The sequence below is a fragment of the Mirounga angustirostris genome, unplaced genomic scaffold, assembly GCF_029215605.1.
Source record: "Mirounga angustirostris isolate CCGP_5_RB_7025 unplaced genomic scaffold, mMirAng1.0.hap1 SCAF_10, whole genome shotgun sequence".
Classification (NCBI taxonomy): Eukaryota; Metazoa; Chordata; class Mammalia; order Carnivora; family Phocidae; genus Mirounga; species Mirounga angustirostris.
This window is the reverse complement of record NW_026991718.1, coordinates 90,202,132-90,219,466: the sequence shown is the minus strand read 5'-3', so window position 1 is coordinate 90,219,466 and position 17,335 is coordinate 90,202,132. Positions and strand designations below refer to the sequence as shown.

Here is a 17,335-nt window from a genome sequence, read left to right as displayed (position 1 = left end):
ATGCATTGGTGCAAAGATGTATGATAAAAACTTAGATGGTCACACTGTGCACTTTCTATTAGACTTCTGAAGGGCCTCATCCCCCTCAACAGGATCTCCACACACCTGCTTGTACTCACGCACACATGCACACTCATGTGTGCATGTGCACACTCACAACGCACTCATACACAGACACACTCACACATATGCAGACACACGCTCATGCACATGTTCAGTGGCCCTTAGGGGGTGGGTGCAATTTGAACAGAAGGATGTTAACTCTTTGGAGGAAACTCATAGTTTTTCTACTTCAGTGCATGTCTCTGAGGTTTGTTGTGATTCAGGCAATTTCTGACCACCAGCCTGAGCTTGCAGGAGCTCTGTTTCCTCTCCATACTCTCTGTAACTTACGTATCTTTGTGAATGTGGCTGAGGTCCCCAAGTTCACAGGTTCAGTAACTCAATAGAAAGACCCTCAGGACTCAGCACACAGTTGTACTCACAGCTATGACTTATTACAGTGAAAGGGTATAAGACAAAATCAGCGACGGGGAAAAAGTTAATGTGGAAAAGTTCAGGGAACTAGGTGCAGGTTTCCAGACTCCTTTCCTGGTGCAGTCAGACGGTATGCGCTTAATTCCCCAGCAGTGAGTTGTGATAACATGTGTGAAATGTATTTCCCAGGGAAGCTCATTAGCCACTCAGTGCCATGGGTTTTTCCCTGCACATAGGCAGTTTCTGCCTAAGGCGTGTCCAAACTTCAGACTCCCAGAAGGAAAAAAGGTATTCAGCATAAGTTACATTGTATAAACAGTATAGACACAATAAGGTCCTCTCATCACTTAGGGAGAGTTTTATATCAGTGTAGGGAACTGTTTGCCATCCAAGTTCCCACACTCCAACCAAGCCCAACTTCACAAGTGGGCCTTTCCAAGGACAGCAGTCTGGGCTGGCCGTGTGAACTCTTTTCTTCAGAGAGAGCTCCTGAGCCTCCCATGTGCTCATTGTTGGAGGAATGAGACCTACAGCGTCTTCCCTCATGTGACTCATAGTTGAGCAGAGTAGGTGTTCACTGGACCAGAAATGGGGATCAGATGAAGGCTGAGAAACTCCTCAGTGACCAGACCCACCAGCACACTTATAATGGCAACTTGAGAGAGGATTTCCAAAGGGGAAGAGTAAACACACAAATAAGAACCTCAAATTCACCTGAGTGTCTTGAGAGAGAAGGGAGAGTGGAGGTGCAGTGTTAAAGGTGGTGAAATTCTCATGCAAGAGAGAAGCCAGAAGCATCCAGTTCTTCAAATCTAATGTCATTGAAGGCTGAGTGGGTGATTTGCATGGGCCTGCTGTCCTCACTTTCTCATTTGGTTATCACAACAGCCTATGAAATAGCAACTCTCACCTCCATGGTACAGGTGAGGAGCCTCTCCAGATCCTACCATTCTAGCTGAGTTTGGCCTGTTGGTTGAGCTTTTACAAATGGAATCATACAATATATATTCTTTTGTTTCTGGCTTCTTTCATTCAACATATTTCTGTGTAATTGTAGCTCACTTTAAGATTGTGTAGAGTTCTATTTTGTGATTATACCACACTATACTTATCTATTCTACTGATAATGAACTTTATGGTAGTTTCTAGTTTCTAAGAATAAAAGCTATTAAGAATAAATATGCATGTGTGTGTCTAATGGTAGACATATGCATGAGTTTCTGTCGAGTACACAACTAAGAGTGGAATCCTGGATAATAGGATATGTGTACATTCAGCTTTTAGCTAATTTACTCAAGATTTTTTTAACATTTTAAAATTTTTTACTTAATTTGCCTCTCTAATGCTATTTAATTATTGATTTAAACCTTGTTCAACTTCTAAGTTCTTACTTTTAAAAATATCTTTTAGTTATATGACCTAATTGTTTTGTTTGTAGCTTTATTTTATGTAATTTCAAATGATACTTTATTCTTTTAATAATATTTTACCAAACTTTATGGCTTTGCTTTGAATTTTTAAGATTATTTATTTATTTATTTATTTGACAGAGAGAGACACAGCGAGAGAGGGAACACAAGCAAGGGCAGTGGGAGAGGGAGAAGCAGGCTCCCCACAGAGCAGGGAGCCCGATGTGGGACTCGATCCCAGGACCCTGGGATCATGACCTGAGCCAAAGGCAGTCGCTTAACCGACTGAGCCACCCAGGCGCCCTGCTTTGAATTTTTAAAGTGACCTCTTCCTGCTCCACCCACCTGACTTGCTTTTATGAATGGCAGCTAGGAAGGACAGACACAAGGTAGGTCTCTGTGAAAGGAGTGGGGAGTCCAGGCCCTGATGTCTAAGAGACCCAAGACAGTTTTCCTTATCAGAGAGAGGCAGAGAAGGATTTAGCAAAGAAACGTGGAGGAGAAGGTGTGTGAAGACAGAGGCAGAGAGGGTAGTGATGTGCCACAGCCCAGCAAAGCCAGCAGCCACCAGAGGCTGGAGGAAGCAAAGAACAGATTTTCCCCTAGAGCCTCTGGGGGGAGCACAGTCCTGCCAACACCTTTAATTTTAGACTTCATGGCTCCAGAACTGTGTGAGAACAAGTTTCTACGGTTTGAAGTCACCAAGTTTGTGAAAACTTGACGGCAGCTATAGGAAGCTTATACCCTGGGTTTCCTTTTTGCTTTGTATCTCAGACTTGGAGATGAAGAAGGTGGAAACCTGGAAATGACAACAGGGGCAGATAAAAAAAAAAGTCTCAGCAAAAGGTTGCTCTCTCTGGCCAAAAGGCCAGGATGGGGCAGCCCATTATGACAGAGAGCATTTAGATAAGTGCTTTACTCCAGGAAAATACTGCAGGAAAAATGAGGCTCCACAATCCCTTGACCCCCCGGCAAAGGCTGAGTGGGGAATGTAGATTTTCACCCTCTTGCGACTGTAATGAGGAACCTAGCACTCAAGTTGAAATGGTGTCAGAGAAAGCCAAATAGGGTGCCAGAGCTTTTACCTCACTGAGTGTCAACATGCCCCCCCACTCCCTGTGGTGATAGTGGAGGCCACATGGAAAGCCGGGACTTCTGTTTCTCCCCACTGAGCTAGTGTGAGAAGAGGCATGTGGGGAGTAGTGATGAGACACTCCTGCCCTTTCCAGTGAGAATAGTATCAGCAGAGGCCTGGGTGGGGAGGCTGAATTCCCATCCCATCCGACTGTGATGAGGAATCCCCCCCACCTGTGTCAACAGAGCCTGAATGAGGAACCTAGCCTTCAGTCCCCACTTGGCAGTGATGAGGTGGTGTCCCTCTTCCCTGCAGAGCACTGTCAGAGGAGGCCTGCTAAGAGACATATAAGTGAGATCCAGAAGCACAATATGAAAATACCCAGGTTTTAATAGACAATCACTTGTCCTACTAAGAATAAGGAAAATGTCAACTTAAATGAGAAGAGACAATGAACAGATGCTAACATAGAGATGACACAGATCTTAAAATCATCTCATAAGAATTGTGGAAGGAGCTGAGATGTCCTTCAACAGATGAATGGATAAAGAAGATGTGGTTCATATATAAAATGGAATATTACTCAGCCATCAGAAAGGATGAATACCCACCATTTCATAAGGATTTTAAAGCAGTCATCATAAAGTGCTGCAATGATTAATTGTCAACATGCTTCAAACAAATGAAAAAATGGAACGTCTCAGAAAAGATACAATTTCGGCAAAGAAATAGAAGATGTAAAGAAAAACAAGTGGAAATATTAGAATTGAAAAGTACAATAACAAATACAAAATTAGGGGCACCTGGGTGGCTCAGTCGGTTAAGCGTCTGCCTTCGGCTCAGGTCATGATCCCAGGGTCCTGGGATTGAGCCCCGCATTGGGCTCCCTGCTCAGCAGGGAGCCTGTTTCTCCCTCTCCCACTCTCCCTGCTCGTGTTCCCTCTCTCACTGTGTCTCTCTCTGTCAAATAAATAAATAAATAATCTTTAAATAAAAAATTAAATGTGTGGGCTCACCAGTGGAATGGAAGGAATAGAAGAAAAGTAAATGAACCAGAAGCGAGAAGAATGGAAACTATCCAATCTGAATAACAGTGACAAAGTCGACCAAATAGAAATGAACAGAGCCTCAGAAATTGGTGTAACTGTTACAAAATATCTAACACATTGGAATTGCAGAAAGAGAGGAGAGAGGGGGGCTAAAAAACTATTTGAAGAAATCATGGCTGATCACCTCTCAAATTTGGCAAAAGACATAAACCTATAGATTCAAGAAAGTGAGTAAATCCTAAACAGGATAAACCCAAAGCAATTTACAGCAAAACGCATCAGAGTTAAACTTCTGAAATTTAAAGACAAAGAAAAAAATCTTGAAAGCAGTGAAAGAGAAAAGGCACCTTACCTTTAGGGGGAAAACCCCAATTTGAATGACAACAGATTTCTCATAATAAACCATGGAGGCCAGAAGAGCTGCAATGTTTTTCAGGGTCTAAACAAAAAGAAAACTGTCAATCCAGAATCCTATATCCACTAAAAATATCCCTCAGGAATAAAGGGGAAATAAGCCATTCTCACATGGAAGGAAACTAGAGAATTTGCACCAGAAGACCTACATTAAAATAACAGCTAAAAGAAGCTCTCTAAATATAAAGGAAATTTAAAAGAAGGATCTTAAAAAAGGCATCAGAAAAGAAGAACATAAAAAGTAAAAATATGGGTAAATACAATAGGATTTCTTTCTTTTGAGTTTTCTAAATTATGTCTGATCATTAAAGCAAAAATTATATCATTTTCTGATGTAGTTCCCAATGTATGTATAAGAAATATTTAGGACATTTGTAAATGAGGAATAATAAAGGGGTGTAAAGGGAGGTAAACTTTCTACATTTCATTCAAACTGGTAAAATATCAACACCAGCAGACTGACAAGTTATGTATTTATAATGTCATATCTAGAGCAATCACCTAGAAGGCTGTGCAAAGAGATATACTCACAAACAGTATAGATACATAAAAATAGAATTCTTTAAAAAATGTTCAAGTAACTCACAGGAAGGAAGAATAAAGAAAACAGAAACAAAATACAGAGAGAAGAAAAAATAAAATAACAGACCTAAGTCCTTTCAGCAATTACATTTAATGGAATGTGTAAACTACATGTAAATGGTCTAAATAAGCCAATTAAAAGACAGAGATTAGTAGAGTGGATTAAATAAACATTGACCCAACTATATGCTGTCTACAAGAAACTTACTTCAAATATAATAATATGTGTAAGTTGAAAGTGAAAAGATGAAAAAGTTATATTATGTACACATTAAAAGAAAGCGAGAGAAGCTATATTAATATCAGATAAAGCAGACCTCAGAGCAAAGAAAATCACCAGGGATACAAAGGGACATTACATACTGTTACATCCTTTGGAAAATAGTTTGGCAGTTTCTTTTTCAAAAAGAGAAAATCCTAAAATATACTTTACTGTATGGTGCAGCAACTGCACTCCTCAGCATTTAACTCACAGAAATGAAAACTTACCTCCACGCAAAAACTCATACATGATTGTTCACAGAAATTTTATTAGTAAAAGTTGAAAAGAACAAACACATCTTAAAATAGGTAAATAGTTAAACAAATTGTGGTGCTATAGTATACCATGGAGTACCACTCAACAATTAAAAGAAACAAGCTACTGGTAACATGAAACACACTGGATGGATCCCAAGGGCATCATCACAAAACTCAAAAGGTCACATACTTGATTCCATTTATATAACATTCTCAAATTGGCACAACTAAAGAGATAGAGAATAAATTAGTGGTTGCAAGGAGTTTCAGATGGTGGGGAAAGGGAGGTGTGACTCTATAGGGGTTAGTTCAGAGTATCTTTGTGGTGATGGAATAGTTCTATATCTTGATTGTGGTTACAGTCACACAAATCTACACATATGACAAAATGACACACATGCAAACTATACCAGTATCAATTTCCTGCTTGTGATAATACAACTTTTGTAGTAACCATGCAAGGAAACTAAATGAAGCGTACAAGAGACCTCTCTGTACTAACTTATAACTTTCTTCTTTTTATTGTTTAAAAATAAAAAATTTAAAAAAATGGGCTGAGAAATCCAAAATATCAATGGGCACAAATGTTCTACCTTTCCTTTATTCTACCCCAGGTAATAACCTTTGCCTTCAAACAAAGCAGCCAAAATGCCAGCAGAGAGTTGAATGATGGATTAATATTAAATTACTACTGCTACTGCCAATATTCTTACTAATCATTAACATTTATTTGAATATTTGCTTTGTTAAGTAATTTACATGCACTATCATCATTAATATTATAACTACCCCAAGAAATAGGTACTGTTATTTTAAGTTAAAGATGAAGAAACTGTAGGTTAACATTTTCCTGAATAGTTGGTGGAGGGGAGTCCCACCTGGGCGCCACCTGAAACAGGGTCCTGAGCATTCCAGAACTTTGGTAGGAAGTGTAGAAGGCAAAAATATTGTTCTTTCAAAGCTCCCAGCTATCTCTATCTGGTAGAGAATTGATGTATCTATTTTGCATCCTTACACAGTCCACATGTAGAAAGAGTACCCTATTGGCATTCTGCCTTTATCTTCCCACATCTTATCTTTCTGTGCACATCAGCTCCAAATGCAGCACCTATGCCCTTTTATCTCTGGCTGCCTGCTCTGCCCTCAAGCCACCCCAGGCCAGTGGTACTAGGGAATTAATGCCTCCTAGGAGCTCTTCTGCAGCCAATAACTGAATGGGGCTGTTGCATAAATACCCCACTCCCTCTCCCTTCAGGTAGATGTGTGTGTGTATGTGTGTGTCTCTGTGTGTGTAAGAAACAGTTATGAGTGTGAGTGTGTGTGTGTGTATGTATTTTATAATGTCCTTAGAGTTCCCCAGTGGTATTAAACCACAAGGCTTTTTCCTCAGTTCCTGGGGATGAGATCTTTTTCTCCCCTACTGGATGTGAATGAGGACAGATGTGACCCAGCTGGCAGCCCTCTGAGACCACATGGAGGAAGTGGAGTGGAGAGATGAAATTGGTGACAATTTTTGAAATCCCGAATCAAGCTATTGGCTGGGGGTGTGTGGGATCATTCCCCACTGCTAATATGGCACCCATAGAAAGAGAGTCCCTTTGACATAGTATTCCCAGTTTCTCTTCACCCTCAATTATTTCTCTCCTGGAGGAATTATTCTGATTTGTCTATCTGGGATGAATAAAGTAGTCATGGTACCCCAGTCCTCCTCTTTTCCACATGGGCACATATTTTCCTTGGTAACTCCAAGTGAGGAAGTCCTCTGTGAAGAGACCTGCTCCAATTTTGCTGATGCTAGGGGTGTAAATCTAGAGTTTGGTATTAGACAGTTCATTTTCCTGCAAAAATAACACACATCTCCCAACTAGTCCTTATCAGTAACAAAGACCCTCATCTTTTAAAATTACTTGTATTATTTGTCCTTGCTTGACACTTTAAGCAAGGAAAGGGATATTCCTCATTGGGCCCTCAGAGAAGGCATTGTAGACCATACTTGCACACAGCTTTTGTCTAATCAGGTAAGTGACCTACAGTTTCTTCCCTCCTCCTCTCTTCTACTTACTCTACAGTCTGAAGACTCCTACTTGAAATGAGGCTGGGATTGAAGTTCTGCTATCATGCAGGTATAGGCTATAAGGTCAGGAATTATCCACATCACCTGATTAGAATCCCCAAACTGCCCTAGCCCAAAGTACCTTCAGATTTTATTATAATGAACTGAAGAATTTGGCAAAAAAGAGTGGAATCATAAACATTGAGAGTGTTAAGAGCATTACGATAATAGTTTGACAAACATTTATTTTCTATATTGAGAATTACTGTTTATTGCAGGATATTTTCATGCATAATGATTGCAGGTGTGTGCTCTGGGACATCTAGCCGTCGGTGCAGTTTTTGTTCAGAATTTTGTACTTTTCAAACCAAGGAACAACAAACACTGCGTAGAAGCACTCAATTTGCTAAAAAACAAAAACAATATTTTAAAAAGGTCAACAAGCAAAGTGAAAATTTTAAAGGAGCAAGAAGAGGATATAACATATGCAGTTGGGGAAAATGACACCACCTCACCATGCCTCCAATCCAAATATGACTTGACTTTTATTTTGATTTCAGTCACTTGATGGTAGTATTGCTGAGATCATCAAATGCCCTTCTGTTTATGGTGATAATTGTAGACTAGAAATAGGATCCATCCTGCCATACTCACAATAGGAACTAGTGATTCTTTTTTCCTCTTTATTTTTACTCCTGTGTCATTTACTTCACACTTTCCCTTACATGGCCTCGGCTGACTTCATCCATCCATCCATCCATCCATCCATCCATCCATCATCCATCCACTTGGATCCATCCACTTGGACTCACCCATCACCATCCATCCTTCCTTCCTTGCACTTTTGTCTGTTCATCCACTGATCCATCACACCCACTCCCTCCTTCCCTTGTCCCCATTCTCTCTCAAGACTTTGCTTTTCTTTTTCACTTCCCTCTTGTCCCATAATGAAAAATTAATAAACATGATTTCTTAGTTTGATTTTGTTTTCTTGCTCTTCCTTTGAAAGCCCAGGGTGGGGGTGGGGTGGGAGGCTTAAACACTTACATTTCTCCTAAAACAGAAATCAGAATACCAATTCCATCAGTTCAATCACTAACATCCAAGAAGATCTTCTAATTTTACTCTATTGTTATATTCAGTTATTCAGCCAACTTAGCTCTCCCCTTTACCTCCCATAATTCTTTCAACAACAAAGGAAACGCACCTGCCAGGCAGGATCTTGGTCACTCTTACCTTCACTTTTCCTCTTTGAGCAAGCTGGTGTTATCTATGCTTTCTTTTCAAGCAGGCTTGAATATATCCTCAGTAATTCTACTCTACCTCATCCTAAAACCACAGAAAACCCCAGTGGGTTCTTTCTGAATTAATGTGTATTCATCCAGTACCTTGTAAAGTTCCCCTTCCTGAAAGGAGCAGTTAGAAGTCTCGAGCTTTTGACAGGTGGTCCGCCGCATTTCCATGTTCACACGATACTCCATATGGTCAGTAATCTGTGAGGAGCAAGTGGCAAAGAGATAAAAGGACTTCTCCTTTCTATGTAGGTTCTGGTGGCAAGAACTCCTTTGCATGGTGCCCAAGGTCAAGCACTCCTTCCTGGACAAATTGGTGGGCTTCTCTCTCCTCTTCCTATCTGACTCCTATCTTTTTGCCATTCAAGTCTCTGGGCAAAGACATCCCTTGGACAACTCAAATGATACTAATTGTTTTGGGCAAGGGTCTATAAACTGTAAAGGTCCTGATAGTCAATCTTTTAGGCTTTGCAGTCCATGCAATCTCAGTTGCAAGTACTCAACACTGCTGTTGTAGCTCAAAAGCAGCCTTGGATGATGTGTGCATGCATGGCATGGCTGGGCAGCAATAAAACTATTTACAAAAATAGGCAGCAGGCCTATTTGGCTCCTGGGGTATAATCTGTTGACCCCTGGTTCTTAGGTATTATTTAAGTAACTTCATCTATGCCAGTGAATTTGTTTCTCTTAAAATTCCCACTTGAAACTAAATGAGGCTGAATTTCACTTGTATGGGCATTCCCTTTGGACTGTCCCCATTGGAGAGGCATGGCTAGGAGAGGGGGCTGAACTGACCCGTTTCTCAGCCTTCAGAACACGCACAATCCGGAAATTGTACTTGTCGTTACTCTTCTTGTTGAAGTCATTGATCACATATTGCATGGTGGCTGTCACATAGGGCTCTGATGCAGGAACTTCTCTGACACTCAGAAAGGTTTTCTTTTTTTCTTGGTAGGTGAGGGCCATCAGGGCCACCAGGATGACCAGCAGAAGTTGCGGGGCCTGCCAGAGTCTGGCCATTGTCCCTAAGCTGGGAAAGAATAGGAAGACCCCCCTCCTTACCCTCCAGGGCCCAGCAGGAACCCACTGACCTTCCTTGCCTGGGTGGATTTAAATGGTCAGTGGTGGACACCCACAGCCCTCCTCCTCCTCCTTCTCCATCTGTAACTGGACCTGGTAAATGAGCAGGAACACTCTGCCATGGTTGGCAATTTCAGTCCTACTTCCTCTTCTTCTTTTTGCATATGTTCATCTCTCACACACAAACACTCATGCAAATACTAGTCTCTTCTCTTTTGGGGGCTTCTGTCTTAGCAACACACACTTTCCTGCTGTCCCAGCATTATCTGGGTGGAAGTCAGGCCAGGGGCCTCTATCTACTGAACCCACCTCAGCCAGCACTGTGGGCAGTCTGGAGTGACAGGAAGCAAAGGAGACATGGGGGATGCTGAATCACAGGGCAGTGGAGCACAAACAGGTCAGCCAAGTGAACACCACATCCTCCCTGTCCTTTGATTTCCCTTGGACTCTTCTTATCACCCTCTCCCTCTTCCCTGCCTGGCCAGGATATCACCTTTCCCTCAGGCGCAAACCTTGGTCTCTTCCTCTGTGCTAATAATTCTTTTTTTTTTTTAAGAAAATTTTTGTGGTTTTATTGTATCATGAGGCATTGAAACATCTGAACAAATCAGTATCTGGGCAGTGAGGAACTTTCTCCTTCACTTCGTTGTGTTACTAGAGCAACTTGTCAGTAGATTAAAAACAAGTAAATAAAAAGACAACCTTTTGCATTACTTAAGACTTTCCAAGGCATGTGCTGGTACAACACAAACTTTGTCAGATGCAACTAGTGTCCAAACATCATGCACAATACCTCCATAGCTGCAGCGCACTGAGCCCACTCCCACCATGGCCCTGCTCATTTGTGTATAATATTTGGAGCATCTGGAGGAATGTGAATAGTATAAAGAAGAGGAGAAAGGAGGAAACAGCAAGAGTGCCTGGCTGGGAGGAGGCCAGCCGAAGCTGTGCAGGGAAAGCCTGAACATGTGATTGGTGCAAACCCAAGCATCGTTAATGTTCTTTAATAAGAATATCTGGTGGAACCCCATTCATGATGGGGTCTTGATCAGCCTTGAGCTGGCCCACAACCATGCTGATGATGCAGCTATCTGGCGTGGGCTGATGGTTCTGCACTGTGATGCTGTGCTGGATTTTCTGGGACGGAAGACTAGACAACCTCTCCACAATAGAAGCTTTCCTCTGGAACTGCTGTCCTTCCCACATAAGGCATGACGCATCAATATAAATTGTGCCTAGTTGGTTTCTGTCATGTTGAATGAAACTGGATCCAATCTGCTCTCAGGTTGGCTTGTGTGTCATTCTGAAGCATCATCCAGCCTTGTTGAGACCCAAAGGGCTGGCACGATGGCAGCAGTGGTGTGACCGCCTGTGTTAATAATTCTTACCTTTTTAAAAAAATATTTTGTTGGGGCGCCTGGGTGGCTCAGTTGGTTGAGCGACTGCCTTCGGCTCAGGTCATGATCCTGGAGTCCCTGGATCGAGTCCCGCATCGGGCTCCCTGCTCGGCGAGGAGCCTGCTTCTCCCTCTGACCCTCCGGCCTCTCATGTACTCTCTCTCTCTCTCATTCTCTCATTCTCGCTCTCTCAAATAAATAAATAAATCTTTAAAAAAATATTTTGTTTATTTATTTTTGAGAGAGAGAGAGAGAACATGAGCAAGGGGAGGGACAGAGGGACAAGCAGACTCCCACTGAATAGGGAACATGACTCAATCCCAGAATCTGAGATCATGACCTGAGCCAAAGTCAGACCTTAACCTACTAGCCACCCAGACAACCCCCTGTGTTAATAATTCTTAAATTTGGGAGGTGCATGCCCCCCTCAGAGAAGACAATGCTCCCCAGAAAACAGAGGTTGTGCCCCGTATGGGGAGCAGACTCCATGTATGGGTGAAGTCATGACACTACTTCACTTTCCACTGTCCCTTTGAATGGACTCGGCTGTGCTATTTGTCCCCTGTAATCTTTCAGGCACTCTCAGACAATACATACAGCCTCAATCCAGTAATCAAGAACCAGTCTCTCCAGATGGTCAGAGCTTGGAATGTGTTGTGAAGCTGCACTTCTCCCTCTTGAAGGCCTGACTGTGGGGAGGAGTGATAGCTCCTTTTTTGTTTTCCCCATCTGTTCCATCTGTTCCATCTGCCCCATCTTACCATCTTACCTCAGGACCCTTCTGGTGTGAGGACCAGGGGAAGAAGAAGGGGTGGGGGTACTGAGAAGTCCCTGCTTGGCTCCAGCTGCAGTGCTCTTGGACTTGTTGGGAACTGTGCAGTGTACTGTTCTTTGGGTCACTTCCTGGCTTTCCCCCAGCCTCCACCGCTAGTAACCTCTCCTCCATAGCTCTCTTGGAAGTTGTGTTAGTTTCCTAGGGCTGTTGTAATGAGTTACCATCAACACTGGCTTAAAACAACACACATTTATTATCTCACAGTTCTGGAGATTACAAATCCTAAAATTAAGGTGTTGGCAGGGTTGCATTCCTTCTGGAGGCTCTGGAGAAGAACCCATTTTTATCCTTTTCCAGCTTGTAGAGGCTACCTGCATGCCTTAGCCTGTAGCCCGTTTCCCATCTTCAAAGCCAGCAGTGCAGCATCTTCAAATGTCTCATCTGACCTCTGATTCTTCTGCCACCTGTCCTTCTCTGACTCTCTACCTCCCTCTCACAAGCACGCCTGTGATTGTGTTCAGCCCACCCAGATAACTGAGGATGACCTCTCCACCTCAAGAACCTTAACTTAATCACACCTGCAAATCCCCTTTGCTTTTGGAGGCAGCCTATTCACAGATTCCAAGGGTTGGACAGGGATATTTTGGAGGGACACTATTCTGCCTGTCATAGCAGTGTATAATGCTCTGTCTTCCAGCTGGTTGCTTGCCCCATGGGAATCCCTTGGTTTCTCTTGGCTAGGGTGTGTGGGTCTTCCCACCCCAGCTCTCTCTGCTCAGGCCAGTTCCAGCCCAGCCCCTTCTTGGGTGCCCAGCTAGAAAGCATTGAGTCAATCTCAGCTTGTCGCTTTGGTGAGGTTTGGACAGGAGCTCACCTTGCTTAAAACTTTCCCTCTGCTCTCCAACTCCTGACTTTTACTTCCTCAATATCTATGGGTCTTCTCCTTCTGTGAGAAATTTCATATTCTTCCCTGGCACCTCACTTTGACATCTGCCTCAATTAAAAAGTCCCTTTGAGCATTCAGTAATATCTACATAAAATGTTGCATATAACTTTAGAGGGGTTATAGATCCCCAAATTACACCCACCGTCATGGGCTCTGAATGAAGAACCTCTTTTCTACACTCAAAGCTACTAAGAATTTGGCCACATTCAATGCATCCATAGAGGGGACCCCTATACATCTGCCTTCATGCCAGGTCCTTATTTTGAGATCTGATCCTATATTTCTACCGGGTTGCTGCAAATGTCTTTGAAAGTCCCACTGTGTACTGAAACTCCTCAAACCCAGGACCAGATCATTCTCTTTACTCCCCTCACACTCCCTTGTGGGAATACCACATACTGTCCCTTGGAAGTCCCAAAGGCAGCCACCAAGGCCCACTCAGTCTTCATTCATTTCCAGCCCACCTCCTGCCATGGATCATTTATGGGTAACATGGACCAGTGGGTTTATTGCCACAAGACAATGCATCAATGGGTATACTTTTCTAGCACATTTATCTTATTAAACAACAACAACAACAACAACAACAACAACAACAACAACAACAAACCATTCTTCCTGGCAGTAGGCTTTCCACATTCCACTGACAGTTGGTTTGGAGGCTGAAATTAAAAGCGGAGGGAGGATAATTGCCCGCTGTCAGAAAGTCTTCCTGCTCAACCTTGAACAGGACACTTAGTTTCAGGTTTACACAGATTTGCTTAATGTACCTCCTGCCACAGGCTTGGATGTGCTCCGTTGGAAGATGTTATCTGACCACCAAATTTTCACCTCAGATTGATGGACATGCTGAAGAAGTCTGCCTGGTTTGTTTCTAAAACTCATACACTCTCCAACTCTAGTGATTTTGTAAGTTCTCTGGTTATGTCAACCTTAAAAAATAAAATTGCCAGTTATTTTACTGGCAAAGTGAGTTTATTTGGAGATAGCAGAGAAATCACAATTCAGGACATACACAATATGGTGAACCATAGGAAAGTCCGAAGAGACCAAAGGAAGGTGAGCTTTTATTAAGTTTTAGGAGGAAATCAGGGAGGGTTATTTTGAACAAAAGTTCACTGGAGAAGAACGAGTGTTTCAGACTGTGGTGGTTTCTCATTGGCTGCAAGGAGGGCTTAGTGTGCAGTTGTCAGGACAGGGAGGGGTTTCCTTCTTTTTCTTAAAAGCAGGAGATCAAATTCCTATGTGAAAAATGTCCTCCTTGTCAAGATAATTTTTATCTTTTCTCTTCCTGCTGGTGCTGCCTGCTGCCAGGAGCGGTATGTGCAAGAGAGTGCCCCCTTCAGGGCTTCCTGACTCCATTTTAAATGTGGAAAGAGCTGAGATGCCCTTCAACAGAGGAATGGATAAAGAAGGTATGGTCTATATATACAATGGAATATTACTCAGCCATCAGAAAGGATGAATACCCAACTTTTACATCAACATGGATGGGACTGGAGGAGATTATGCTAAGTGAAATAAGTCAAGCAAAGAAAGTCAATTATCATATGGTTTCACTTATTTGTGGAACATAAGGAATAACATGGAGGACATTAGGAGAAGGAAGGGAAAAATGGGGGGGGGGTTGGAGGGAGAGATGAACCATGAGAGACTATGGACTCTGAGAAACAAACTGAGGGTGTTAGAGGGGATGGGGGTGGGGGGATGGGTTAGCCTGGTGATGGGTATTAAAGAGGGCACGTACTGAATGGAGCACTGGGTGTTATACACAAACAATGAATGATGGAACATTACATCAAAAACTAATGATGTAATGTATGGTGATTAACATAACATAATTAAAAAAAGTTGATGTACTGTATGGTGACTAACATAACATAACAAAATAAGATAAAATAAAAAAAATAAATGAGGTGTCCTTTATGCATTTTCACATTTCCCCCTTTTGATCAAGATCTTCCCTAGAGAGCATCACTGATCACAAGTCAAGGTTTTCCCCATTTAGTGCTTTTGTCCCTTGTTGCCAGGAAGGCCCTGTCCTGACTGTCATGTCCCATGTTGGAAGGGAAGCTGCACTAATTCAAACTACCTAGGCCACATGTGAGCAAAAGGAAGGGTAGGAGGGAGAACTCTCAGGCCTTTTCCACCTATAGTCTGTATCTTATCAAGGTGGTAAACATTGGAGATCATATTCAAGCATTGAAACAGCATCACCCTCTTTGGTGCATTGCGTCTGCAGACATTTGACAGGCAACAGGTACGAAGTTCAAGAATAATTATGCGAAGAAGAATTAGAGGTAATATGATAAATCCGGTTTGTAGGATGATTCTAAGCCAGGAGCTCAAACCTGAAGGTAGCCAGCTAAATAGATCAAAAGACAGTGGAGTGTGAGGAGAAATTTGTCGTAACTGGTGTGCTTGTTCTCTGATCTTGTATAATTGAATTTCTACTTCTCTAGAGGCATTTATCCCTGTACAAAGGATGGAATTCACTACGGCACAAATGCCTCCTTGTCCAGTACGTAGATAATCAAGGGCCATGTGCTTGCTTTAGCCAAGGAGTCAAGTGATCATCACTGGGCTGCTACTGCTTTGGCTGTGGGGTTGGGTAATTTTCCTAATATTAGGGAGAGATTTCTGGTCATGTGTTGGTTGGCATGCGAGAAAGGGTCTTCCTATGGAGGCAAATCTGGAGTCATGTACGCCTCCTGGAAGTTTTTGTTGAAGGTGGCAATGGCGGCTCAATGGCAGGGCAATTGGGTAACTTCTGATTTGTTATGGATGCTGACACGGACAGTTAAATGTCCCTATAAGCATTGACCCCTGGTTCACCAGCTATCTAAACATTCATATGCCCATGGGAAATGCTGTCTACTGCAAACAAAAACGAAACTGGTTGAGGCACAAAAGACTCCAGTTTAAGTTTGGTTATTGATAGATTAACTGGAATTTCTTGATTGGCCCTTTCAAGCATGGGTTGGGGGAGTTTGGGATAATATCTGTGAGAAGCCATCCCTTCTAAAGGAGTCTTTTCTAAAAATCTCACAAAAAGCGGTAAACAACTTCTAAACCTTTGGCAGAGCTATAAATATCTGGGATGTTGCCACCAGAATTCCCAGCCTTTTAAGTAATCATAGCAATTGGAGGAATTCTTTTAAATAAGGATCACTGTCAGACTGCAAATCTGAAAAGACAAGGCAACAAAGTATGAGCCTATCAAAGAGTGATTGCAGCCTGGCCTGGAGGAGTTAAGATGATGTGTGTACAGAATGGAAAAAGAATGGTTATTCTTATACTGGCCTTTTCAGCTGGCTGCACAGACTCTTTTGTTGCTCAATGTATTGGAGTATAAACATGTTGGATCATTCCACAGGAAGAAATACAGTGTATATTATGGTCCAGCGCATACCTACATATATAAAACCATGTAAGTAACTGAAATAAAAGTTTAATGAACTGACGTGTATTTCCTGTTTTCAGTATATGCCATGCATGCACTCCATTTTGTACTGTATGAAATTATTTTTAAACTTATATATAAATAATAAGTCTATAATATATCATCTATAAATTATAGATAAAACTGAAGATATATTATACATTTATCTGTGTAGATATAAATAATATGCATATTTTCTATTTAAATAAATGTTAATCCTAACTCAGCAACAGTCTGAAAAACAAGAAATCACAGTAAATCCTTCTATAGGTACAAGGCTATCGTGAAAGTTCCATGGCTTCTCACCTTCCAAAGGAGTGTCTGCTACTTTGCCCACATTCTTTCAGCTTCAATGCAGTTTGTGCAGTTAATTTATGCATATTACTTTAAGTGTTCTGACATTTTCTCTTGATTTTTTTGTGTTCTCAGCTCTTCCAAACATTTTTTTTTAATTATTTATTTATTTGAGAGAGCAAGAGTGAGGGAAATCACAGAGGGAGAGGGAGAAGCAGACTTGAATCCAAGCAGGGAGACTGATGCAAGGCTCAATCCCAGGACCCTGGATCAGGACCCGAGCTGAAGGCAGACACCCAACTGACTGAGCCACCCATGAGCCCCCTTTCAACCTTTTAAACATAATATTTGCTCTGCTGCTCTTGGCTGCATTCTTTCATGTGTCAGGGGCCTCAGCTGGGTCCACTTGGTTCTGTTATACATGGCCTTTCATGCTTCAGTAGGGTAACCTAGGCATGTCCCACGATGGTGACAGGCTTTCAAGAGAATGAGAGGATGTCCTTGGGGTTTAGGTTTGGAATCGGCCCACAG

The 17,335-nt window shown here is 42.1% G+C and overlaps 1 protein-coding gene and 1 pseudogene across 1 annotated transcript; both read right to left on the bottom strand.

Moving 5' to 3' along the window:
• Positions 1-7,900: 7,900 nt before the first annotated feature.
• On the bottom strand, positions 7,901-9,890 carry CST11 (cystatin 11). The gene is made up of 3 exons (XM_045886218.1): positions 9,666-9,890; positions 8,967-9,071; positions 7,901-7,984 (listed from the first exon to the last, which is right to left on the bottom strand). Exons 1-3 carry the CDS (start codon positions 9,888-9,890, stop codon positions 7,901-7,903), a joined length of 414 nt encoding a protein of 137 aa, XP_045742174.1.
• Positions 9,891-10,260: 370 nt separating this feature from the next.
• On the bottom strand, positions 10,261-11,252 carry LOC123852052 (nuclear transport factor 2-like; annotated as a pseudogene).
• Between the last annotated feature and the right edge of the window lie 6,083 nt (positions 11,253-17,335).

Excerpts from the sequence above, each read along its gene's own strand:
- CST11 (XM_045886218.1), bottom strand. The coding sequence starts at position 9,890 with ATGGCCAGACTCTGGCAGGCCCCGCAACTTCTGCTGGTCATCCTGGTG. Across the intron at positions 9,072-9,665 it reads TTCTGAAGGCTGAGAAACGG|ATTACTGACCATATGGAGTA; the intron begins GTCAGTTCAGCC and ends TGCTCCTCACAG. Across the intron at positions 7,985-8,966 it reads AGGAAGGGGAACTTTACAAG|CAAATTGAGTGCTTCTACGC; the intron begins GTACTGGATGAA and ends TTTGTTTTTTAG.